The sequence below is a fragment of the Herpailurus yagouaroundi genome, unplaced genomic scaffold (genome assembly GCF_014898765.1).
Source record: "Herpailurus yagouaroundi ecotype Mexico unplaced genomic scaffold, PumYag 267, whole genome shotgun sequence".
NCBI classification, from domain to species: Eukaryota; Metazoa; Chordata; class Mammalia; order Carnivora; family Felidae; genus Herpailurus; species Herpailurus yagouaroundi.
This window is the reverse complement of record NW_024412484.1, coordinates 624,225-634,912: the sequence shown is the minus strand read 5'-3', so window position 1 is coordinate 634,912 and position 10,688 is coordinate 624,225. Positions and strand designations below refer to the sequence as shown.

Below are 10,688 nucleotides of genomic sequence, written 5' to 3'. Positions count from 1 at the left end.
CCGCAGGAAGTGCCGACTCTCTGGCCCACAGTCCGAGGGACGCGTCGCTTAGGAAATGAGCGCCGGCCCTGTTTTGTTTCCGGGGGAATCTGGTTTTCTGGAGGACGCTCGGGACTTCCGCGCGTCCCTCCCAGCCTCTGATTGGCTGGTTTCATGAATATATTAGGGAAGGGGGAGGCAAGTTTTTCCACGCGCGGCAGCGCCTGTGGGGATTTGAGCGGCAAGGTGTGAACACTGGTGGCTCCGCGATGAGGGCAGGCGCCTCCGCCGGCGTGTCTGCGCGGGGCGCGCCGCGTCGAGTCGCCCTGAGCGAAAGGTGGCCTAGGCAGAGGCCTTTAAATGCCGCGCGGACAGGGGTAGAGTCGTGTTGTATGAAAGGAGAGAAGGTTAGCACTCCCCTTGACAAGGATGGAAGAGGCCCTCGGGCCTGACAACACGCATACGGTTAAGGCATTGCCACCTACTTCGTGGCATCTAACCAACGTTTTTGGGGGGAGACCTGGGGCGGGGGCTCCTCCGCCGGGTGCCGGGGCCGCAGAGCCCAAGACTTTGCTCTCCCCTGGCGTGTACTGTGCTCCCTGCGGCACCCCCGCCACCGTCCGCGGGTCGGTGTCGCCCAGTACCCCCCGCCCAAGGCCGTCCTGAGCCCCTGCCCGCCAACCTGCCGGCGGAGCGCTCCGTTATCAGGACAAGGGGTGTGACCCTGACTTAGGCCGCCTCGAAGCCTCGCCCCGCGACGACGCGCCTCTGGTCCACAGAGACCCGCACCTGCCCCGAGGGCCGTTACCCCGTTTGCCAGTCTTGAATCCCCCCGCACACTGATCTCGGCATCCTGGCCCCTGGGCAGGTGTGCCGAGCTCTCTGCACCGCCCGTGACGTCCCACCGCTTTCCTCGCCGAGGGAAGTAAATCCTTTGGCAAGTGGGCATTTCATTTGTAGGAGTCGAGCTGTTTCTATCCCCACCACAGGTCGGGCTGGGTGTGAAGCTTGGGGTCTCCTCCTGGGGTCTCAGCAGCCCCCGGCTGTACCTCTCTCCCTTGCGTGGGCCGTGACGCAGCAGTGGACGGCACCACGGGCCGGCCCTTCGGCGACGGTGCCTGCCTTCCCTCTGCAGAATCCGGTCCCGGGCCGCTGCGAGCCCTTCCTGAGCCCCCACACCCGCAGTCACGCACGTGCGGGGCGAAGGCATCGCAGGACGTACCGCGACGTCGTGCACACGCTTTGGGAGAACTTAAGATTCCCAGGGACGGAAATCCCCAGAAAGGCCACCTGAAGTGTAGAGAGGGCGTCCCCCCTTCATGTCCAGGGCACAAAGTGCTCTGTAAGCTCCACGGTGCAGGGCTCGCATAACGACCCAGGAACGTGTTTATCGACTTAAATAAAACCAACCCGACCCACAATTCCACTGCTAACACTGCAAAGAGGGGCGCCTGGGGGGCTCCGTCGGTTAAGCGTCTGATTTGGGCTCATGCTCTCACGGTTCATGGATTGGAGGCCCGCATCGGTCTCTGTGCTGACAGCTCAGAGCCTGGAGCCTGCTTCGGATTCAGTTCTGCTTTGGGTTCCCTCTCTCTCTGCCCCTCCCCCGCTCATGGGCGCGCGCATTCTCTCTCTCTCTCCCTCCCTCCCAAATAAATATTTTTTAAAGATGCAAACAGCACCATCCAGCTCGCATTACCTACCAACAGTGGGGGGGAAATGGTCAGCCTCTGCTCTCAGGGCACCGGCGTCAGAAGCTGCAAACGCGGACCCGGGAGCCCATAGGACACATGACTGTTTCCAGGTCCGAGGTGACGAGCAAGCAGCAGCCTTCAACCAACCAGGGCAGGCGGGGTCTTGCTGGGGCCCTGGTTCACACCAGCCAGCCGTGGAGCACGTGTTCGCGGGGCCCCGAGCGCCCTGCCCTCCCAACACCCACAGTTCCATGCGCAGGACATGCACACAAGTGTGTGAACACGTGCGTGCCACATGCGTGCGAACGTGTATTTGTGCACCTGTACACACGAATCTGCATGCGCGTGAGCATGTGCGCGTGCGGCACGCGTGTGGACACGTGTGCACACCTGTACACATGAAGTGCATGTGTGCGCATGTTCGGGTGCGCCTACATACACGTGAACGTGCACACACGTGTGTACGTACACGCTGAGCTTTTGAGACAAGCGTGGAAAGCTGGACACCCGATACTTAAGAATTCGCATTTGAGGGGCGCCTGGGCGGCTCCGTGAAGCATCCAGCTCTGGGTTTCAGCTCAGGGTCGTGATCTCAGTTCACGGGCTCAAGCTCCGCGTCGGGCTGGGCTGGGTGCTGGCAGCGCAGAGTCGGCTTAGAGTTCTCTCTTCCTCTCTGCCCCTCACGTGCTCACGCACGCACCCTCTTTTACGTGTGAAAAGGGTTCTGAGCCAAAGCTTCTGGAGAATTCCCTTTTACAGACACTGATTCACTGCCTAAGTCACCAAATGTCCGGGATTAATAAAACCACTCGGGAGGGACACAAGAAACGAGACGTGTCAAAAGCTGGAGTCGAACGGCCCAGGCTGGCGCAGCTGGAGGAGGATTTGACGCTTGATCTTGGGGTCGTGAGTTCAAGCCCCATGTTGGGCGTAGAGCTTGCTTCAAAAAAGAAAGTTGAAAAGATAAAGCCAGGAAGACGTTCTCTACATTTACACATGCCTGAAATGATCCCCAACAAAGTCTTACTTTTAACGAACATACCAGAAGATAATCCCCCAAAGCGTTAGTGGTAGCAGCAATCCGGGTGGTTTATTTTCTTCTCCTATTTGTTTTACACTGTCCGTAACGAGCACAAATGGTTAACTTTTTTTTTTTTTTGTAATGTTTTTATTTTTGACGGAGAGCGAGAGAGAGAGAGAGAGAGAGGGAGAGAGCAAGCATGAGCGGGGGAGGAGCAGAGAGAGAGAGGGAGACAGAATCCGAAGCAGGCTCCAGGCTCTGAGCTGTCAGCACAGAGCCCAATGTGGGGATCGAACTCACAAAGTGTGAGATCACGACCTGAGCCGAAGTCGGACGCTTCACCGACTGAGCCACCCAGGCGCCCGCACAAATGGTTAACTTTCACAGTAAGAAAAGGTAATTTTTAACAGCTAGGAGCCTTCCTGCAGGGCACGCTGGCCTGAGCAGAAGGGCCATGTCATCCGCCCGCCCCCCCCCCCCCCCCCCCCCCAGCTGCATGGTAAAAAGGTAAAAAAGTCTTCTGGGACAAAGTTACAAGACATGAAAATCTTTATTTTTAAAAGAGAGATGTATCTTTACACAAATCTACAACAGAGAATTCAAACGTAGAAAAAATAAACTATATCCAAGGGCACAGCGCTCCACGTCCACACCCCTCTGCTCCGAGGGCCGAGCTGAGCTGTCACACCAGAACCAACGAGACAGTCCCAAGGTCTCAGGAACGTTGCCGGCACACGCGGCCTCCGCCTTTCCTACCAAAATACGCTGCCAAGTGGGTTTCCCCGGCCCCGGGCGCTGACCGCATTCTACTGCAGTTCACCTCTGCACAGACAGCCCGCTCGCCGTCCGCCTCCGGGGAGAGGACGGGGAGACACAAGGGAGTCCGTCTCCAGATGCCCTTTGCTAGAATTGCCACCCCCGGCTGAGCAACCACGGCCACCGGGGTGGGGCCGGGAAGCCTGTCGAGAGCAGCCCTGTTTCCCCAGCCCAGGACCCGGGGCCCCAGGAAAGGCGGGGCGGGGTGGGGGTGGGGGGCCCGCTGCACGCAGGGGTCCCCGGGCCTGGCAATCCCAGCACCGCTTCCTCACCCCGCTCTCCCCCCCACACCCCTTCAGGGAGCCGCGCCACCGGAGGCTCCCGCCCCCGCACTCGGGCCGCGGGGGTGGGTGGCACCCGGCTCCCCCTGCCGTGCCAGCCCCGGGAACCCCACGAAGCCCTCGGTCCCGAGGTCGGCAGCGGGGAGACGAAGCCCAGCCTGAGCTGAGCCTGGACCCACGGCCTCGGGGCCTCCTACGGCCCAGCCTTCGCGCACACGGCCGCCTGCGACGTTCGACGGGACACTTCAGGGACACCAGCTCCCCTCCAGCTACACGGAATTCCCGGGTTTGCCCCCGGACCCCCTCACACATCCCCGGCCCACACGGGGAGGGGAGCCCTCCTCCGTGGCGCCGGGCTTCCTGGGCGGGGAGGGCGCGGGAACCCTCCACTTCCTGCCATCGGGGAGACTTTCCGCGAAAAGGCCAAGCGCAGACAGGCTTCGCGTGAGAACTCCGTCGCCACGGCTGTGCAGACTCCTACCTTTTATTACAGCTCGCGGGGGCGCGCGGGGGGCACGCGGGGGACACAGGGAGGTACCAGAACAACACCACGCTGTCCGCACGGGAACCACGAACTCCCACACACAAAGGGTTTTACACGGAAAGAATCTTACAGTGTTCTGCGTTTTCCGGAAAGACCGCACACACTGGGCACGACGACAGCAGGAACCGGTGACCGCGGACCGAGTGGCTAGAGCATCTACTGAACAGACAAGGGGGGGCCACGGGGGCGGCTGCTCGCCGCACTTGCACTGGGCAATAAGATACCAGAGAAGGTACAGAACATTTACTGGAAAAAAACACAACTCGTGATAAATTGAACTTCACCCTTCTGTAATAAAAAATTAAAAATTTGTGTTGACTCTGTTTGAACACAATACAGACCAGAAACTTCCCCAGACAGCGTGAGAGGGATCGGCAAGAAATGTCACCAGCAACCTGTAGAACCTTCCGGTGGTAGACACCCCCTCCGCCACGTCGTCCTCAGCGGTGGCTCCATCCAGGCCCCTCCCGACCCCCCAGGCCCGGACGGAGGGGCCCCCTCCAGACACCGCGCTGCTCGCCGACCGGCCGCCTTCCCGCCAGCCCCCGCGGCGCCTAGCAGTCACTCTTCCAGAGCTTAATGGTCTTGTCGTTCTCCAGCGCGGCCGAGGCGATGATGTTCTCCGTCGGGTGGCAGGCCGTGGAGATGACGACGTCTGAAACACAGACCGCCGCTGCCCTGTGCCCCCTGGTGCCGAGACCCGCTCTGCCACCCAGGGTCGCGCCCCCACCGCCCCCGGGGTCCCAGCCGCTGACTGTGCTGCCCCCGCTGGTGACGCCTCGAGGGAGCACGATGGCCGGGTGGGACAGTGGAGAGGCGGCACCACGTGCTAGCGGGCCATCAGGGAGGGCTCCGTGCAGCCTGGCCCACGGCAGCGGTCCCCAGAGGGGACACAGGAGCACCTGCCTCGCTGCATGGACGTGCCCGCTCCCCACCCCCCCCCCCCCACCACTGCTGAGCACGGCACACTCCACCTCCACCAGGAAGCCCCCCACCTCCGTGTGCTGGCACCTGGGCTAATTCCAGAACCTTCCCTCTTCCCGTGTAGCTTCAAAGGGGCCTGAGTGTCCCGGCCACACCAGGAGCCAGGAACGACCGAGGCCCGGGGCTGCTCCCGAGGAGCTGGCCGTGAGGGCAGAACACACAAAATCATAGCTGGACTTTAGGTCTGAGCTGTGTCCCCAGTGGGTGGAGGTGACTTTAAGGGACCAGAATAGAGCACTTGTGCCAAATTTTCAAAGGATTTGACAATCACCCTCCCTCGGAGGGCAGGGCGACCAGCACAAGTGGCCCCTCACAGCCTAGAGGCGTGCGGAGCAGGCCCACGGGGAGACAGCGGGTCGGCGCCGGAAGGAACCGGAGCCTCTAGACCACAGCAGATGTCCCTTGGCCTGCGCTAGTCTTGACGCGGGACAAAAGCACGGGCCCCGTCCACACCGGAAGCCACGGAGCCCGCACGGACTTTGAGGACAAGCGCCAGAAGACGGCCACGAAGAGAGGTTCGAGTTGAGCCTGGCCTTGGCCACATGGAAGCTGGGACAAAGCCCCCTGCCGACTGCTCACGGACCAGTGGCGTCCCCCAGGCCACCAGAGGGCGAGGAAAAACCAGAGCAGCAGGCGGCACAGCACCACACTCTGGCGTCCCAGAAGCCGTCCCTGCGCACACACAGCCTGCACACATCCTCGAGCTCACCTGTGTGGCCCTGTAGTTTCTGTACAATCTCCTTGGTCTGCAGGTTCCAAATGTACACCAGGTTGTCCTCGGAACCAGACACGATCCACTAGAACCGAAGACGGGTGAGAAAGACCCAGGTCAGAGCCGGCTCGCGTGGAACCCACTTCGCCTGGAGGTCCACGCGCTCCGCCCCCGCCCGCACACGGTCTCGAGGCCCCGCTGGGCCGTCGGAGGCTCCTGAGACCTAAAGCATGTTCTCAAATCACCACCCCTCCGGGTCACACCCATCTCTGCCCAACGCCACCCCCCCACCCTCGCTCCAGTCACACGCCAAGCGGCGAGCGCGAGCGGGGCCCTGGGCTGGGCAGGAGGCAGCGCGGCCAGTTGGGACCCGGCACCGGAGCCCAGGCCCCGAGCAGCAAAGCGCTTACGGGAACCGTCGCCCTGGGGACGCTCTGCCTCCGTGAGACCCGGGAGCAGACGAGCAAAGCCGTCTGTCACGGAGGCACCTGCTTCGCTCCGTGGGCGCAGGAGAGCGTCTGTGGCTACGTAAGCCAAGCTGTGACAGGGTCACCTCTCAGGACAGCTGGGGAGAGTGAGAAGCTCCTTCACTGGGGGAAAACTCACCTTCCCACCAGTGACGGAGAAATTTGCAAAAATGCAGTATTTCTCATTCTTGTGGCCGGTGTAGGTCTTCAGGCACTGAGAAGGTAAGAGAGCCAGTATGTTCACCAAGTCAACAACTCCCTGCACTCGGGACAATGCCCGCGTGAGCAGCGCAGGCGTCTCGGCCGACAAACCTTAGCTCTGAAAAGCACTCCAGGGACACGGTGCAAAGCCACGCGGCTGAAGCTTTAACTTACAGACTCGCCACCTGCTAAATCCCGAGTCTGAGAAACGTGCCCCAGGCCAACCCGATGGTCGCTTTCCCGAGCCCCTCTCGCTTCAGACCCTGGCTCAGCTCTGCCACCGGCCAAAGCCACAGCCCAGACCCTGCGAACCCGCCCCCAGTGCTCACCTTCCCTTTGCTGTAGTCCCAGAGCTTCAGCGTGCTGAAAGGCAGAGAGGGGGGCAGTCACCTGCATGTCCGCGGGGGCCCCCCGAGCGGGGCCAGGTCTGTTGGCACCGTGCATCCCCACGGCCTCATGTGCAGGGCAAAGCCAGGGGCCGGGCCCCTCACCCTCCGCAAGTGCGGGCGCCCAGCACAGCAGGCACACGGCCAGTGGTTTGAGGATTTCACAGTGAAAGAGCCCCACGCGTTTACGGTTCAAAGAACTACAAGGTTCTGTCACCAAACAGAGGCTGCCAGGGGCTCCCGGGGTCAGTATGTGGCTCGTTCCCACTACAAGAGGGATGTGGAGAACTTGGGTTCCAGAAACATCCAGAACCAGATTTTAGTGGCTGCAAAAAATCCCCTCCTCCCCAGGCAGGAATTCACTCTTCCCAAGGGTGCTGATGAGAAGTGCTGACCACGGGTCCTCCTGGGGACAAGGCGTGGCCCCCAGAGGGCTGCCCAAGTACACACAAGCAGCCAGAGTCTGACGGCCCGCCCACAGGGGGCGACACCTGCCCCGGAGTTTGTGGGGTGCCGCCCAAGTGCTCACGGGCAGAGCCAGAGTCACCGGACGAACGTGGACCCCCAACCCTTCTTCAGACCAGCCGGAGACCCAGCCGCCAGCAGAGACGGGGTCCCAGGTTGAAGAACGCAAGGACCTTTACTGGATGTAGACATCCTCTATCTTTCCGAGGTACCTCTGGCAGGAAACGCATCCCGGGCCCACCCCACGGGGAGGTCGGAACACTTACTTGTCCAGGGTCGCAGCCAGGATGTACTTGCCGTTTGGAGAGAACTTCACAAAAGACACAGGTGGGTTGTCGTCATCTGCATGGAAAACGCAGACGCAGGCTGATGCGCGAGCGATGGGCCTGAGCCCCGAGGAGGAAAGGGGAACGGCACCCCCGTCACCACACAGGACCATCCAAGTGGGGACACGGCCACCAGTGCCCACGCCACCACCCGGAACGGGTCCCCGAGGAACCCAGGACACTCCCGTCACCCGACCCTGTGCCGGTCACAATGGCCGGTTCTCCTTGGGTCCCTGATGGGGCCCAACTACCCCTTTGCCACCAGGGCTCGAAGAGCAAAGGGCCTGTGGCAAACGCCACAAAGGGATGCCCGGCCTTCCACCAACACGGGGCCGCTAAGCAGACCCAGGGTCAACTTCCTTACGTGCAGCAAGGTCTGTAAAGGCCCCGCTGACCTGGGCAAGTGTTACCACTGAGGGGAAAGGACGCAGGCGAATCAGCTCAGGTGTTTCCTGCCGCCTAGTCAGGGCAAAGGACCTGCCAATTCTCCAAAAACCACCTTCTGGCAGGAGACCCACGTCCTTGCTTCTGTACCCAGGTCTGAAAGCTCATGCCCGGCAGCCTGGGAAGCTGGGTAAGAGCCGCCGTCAGGGGCCGCCAAGGACAAGGCCAGCACTTGCGGCCGCATGACGGCCCTGTGACCCTCACATCGGGAGGCGTGCGTCCCCCCTCCCAGGTGAGAGGGACGGAACCGGGGCCATGCACCCTGGTGCCGGAACGGGGGGAGTGGTGCGAGCGTTACCACCTCGAGGGACCTGGCCCCCGGGCACTGGGGGCCGCTGCTCCCTGCGACAGCTCCCAAACACTGCAAAAGCACAGAAGGAGGTGTGAGGCCACACAGGGCCGTCCTGGGTCCCAGGGGCCACAGCAGGAAGGCAGGCCCCGTAATGCAGACGAGGGGTGGTCGTACCAGGCTCTCTAACCCGGAAAGCTCTAATTCCTGAGACCCGGTGTCAGGAACGGGGTGGGACAGGGCGACGCGCCGCCCCCTCCCTCGCGGTGGGTGCTGCGGAGCTCAAGGCCCGGCGCTGGCACCCGCCTGCTGCCGGTTGGCCGGCTAGGCTCTCCAGGCCTCCGCTTCCCGCCTGCCTGTGGGGTGGAGCGCCCTGGGGGTCACGCTAACAGAAGGACACTTGACACGGGCAAGTGCCAGGCAGCCTCAGAGGTGCAAACGGTGGCGCCGTCCCGCCAGGCCTCTGGGGACAGACGCTGTGGACTCAGCGTGATGTCATATCCGAAAGGCGGCCTCGTAAACCAAAAGAAACAGCAGAACGGTTCCCATCCCGAAATTCCCACGGTGAAGTCCTGACCCTTGCAGGTCAGCCGATGGGGCCCTGTGTGCAGACCGGGCCCTGCAAAGGGGGGACGAAGCTAAAGGGAGGCTGGTGCGGGGGACCCTGAGCCAGTCGGACTAGCATCTGGACGACAAAAGAGGACCGGACACAGGGATGTACACGTAGGGAGGGCCCCGTGAAGACACAGCAGGAAGGTCGAGGAGAGGCCGCGGGAGACACCAGGCCTGTTGGCGCCCAGATCTCGGATTCTAGCACCGGGACGCAGGCAGGAGTTTCTGCTAAGCCGCCCAGCCCGGGGTGCTGTGCTACGCTGGCCGGGGCTGATGCGTCATCACGCCACGTGCGTTCCCGTGACAGCCCAGGGAAGGGTGCCAAGCTGAGGACACGGCACCCCCCGGGTGGGCGGTGGGCCGGTCCCCTCCCCCGGGGCCCCCCAAGTCCCCCCGCAGCACAGAACTCGGTAGTACCTACTCTACCTCACGCTCGAACCTGGAGCCGCGGGGACCCTCCGGGCTGACCCCAGGCGACCTACCGCCTCAGAACCCTCCCAGGACGCCCTCCCCATCACCTTCGGAGGTCTGGGGCCCTGCAGGGGCCCAGCACCCACCCTCCAGCCACTCATACACCCCGCCTGGTGGCACCACCTGTCTTCCCAGTCTGCTACTCCCCCGGCCGCCAGCGGACGGGGCGCACTTCAGGGCTGGGGCTCGGTCACGTGCGCTCAAGGAACAATCGAGGACAAACCCCCACGCGGGGTCTGCCGAGCGAAGGCGGAGGGTCCAAGGGGCTCCGAGGGCCTTCAGAGAACACGGCACGGGGCCCAGCCCGGAGAGGGGACTTCGCGGGGCCAGAGGCCATCCAGAAGGAGCTGGCAGGAGCTGGAATCCATCCGCAGAGGAGGACCCCGCCCAGAGGGAGCAGATCCAGGACAGAGGAGAGAGAGGGCCTCCCGAAGACCACACAAGACGGAGGACGGAGGACAGCGAGGTGCCCTCCGCGGCTGGCCGGGCGACCGCCACTCGGGGGACACCCAGCCTGGACGCAACGCCAGCAGCACTCACCGATCAGGGTCTTCAGGCACTGGCCCGAGGCGGTGTCCCAGATGCGGCTGCAACACAGAAACGGCAGCAAGTCTGTACACACACATCACGAGCAGCCCGACGCGCTCTGGGTCCTGAGCAAACGTCGGTCTGGGGACGGACACCACGAGTCGCGGTTCGGTTTGCTTAACTCTTCCGCGCCATCGTCCCTCACCCTGGGGCCACCATGGGCGCCCCACAACAGGCGTGTGCACTTGCTCTGCCACCGGCAGCCGGGTCGCCAGCACACGGGGGACATGGGGAGCAGAGGCCGCGGCACAGGGTGCCAGGAGCCTGACCCGTTTTCTGGCACCAACGTCCCAAGTCGCCCAGGAGAGGGCTTGGTTTTCACAGAAAAAGACTAGTGCAGGGGATTCTCTGGACACCCTCTAGTTCAGAAGGGCGCGCAGAGAGCCGCTACCCCAGAATGGACGAGCC

The 10,688-nt window shown here is 62.7% G+C and overlaps 1 protein-coding gene and 1 non-coding gene across 2 annotated transcripts; one reads left to right on the top strand and one right to left on the bottom strand.

Moving 5' to 3' along the window:
- The first annotated feature begins 364 nt into the window (after positions 1–364).
- On the top strand, positions 365–490 carry LOC121021262 (U6atac minor spliceosomal RNA). The gene has a single exon (XR_005786475.1). It is a non-coding gene; the product is annotated as a U6atac minor spliceosomal RNA (small nuclear RNA).
- A 2,735-nt stretch (positions 491–3,225) lies between these two features.
- On the bottom strand, positions 3,226–10,415 carry WDR5 (WD repeat domain 5). Its single transcript, XM_040461485.1, has 7 exons — positions 10,403–10,415; positions 10,233–10,304; positions 7,817–7,892; positions 7,029–7,062; positions 6,638–6,712; positions 6,029–6,116; positions 3,226–4,990 (listed from the first exon to the last, which is right to left on the bottom strand). The coding sequence occupies exons 1-7, from the start codon at positions 10,413–10,415 to the stop codon at positions 4,890–4,892; spliced, it is 459 nt and encodes a 152-aa protein (XP_040317419.1). The 3' UTR covers positions 3,226–4,889.
- Positions 10,416–10,688: the final 273 nt, after the last annotated feature.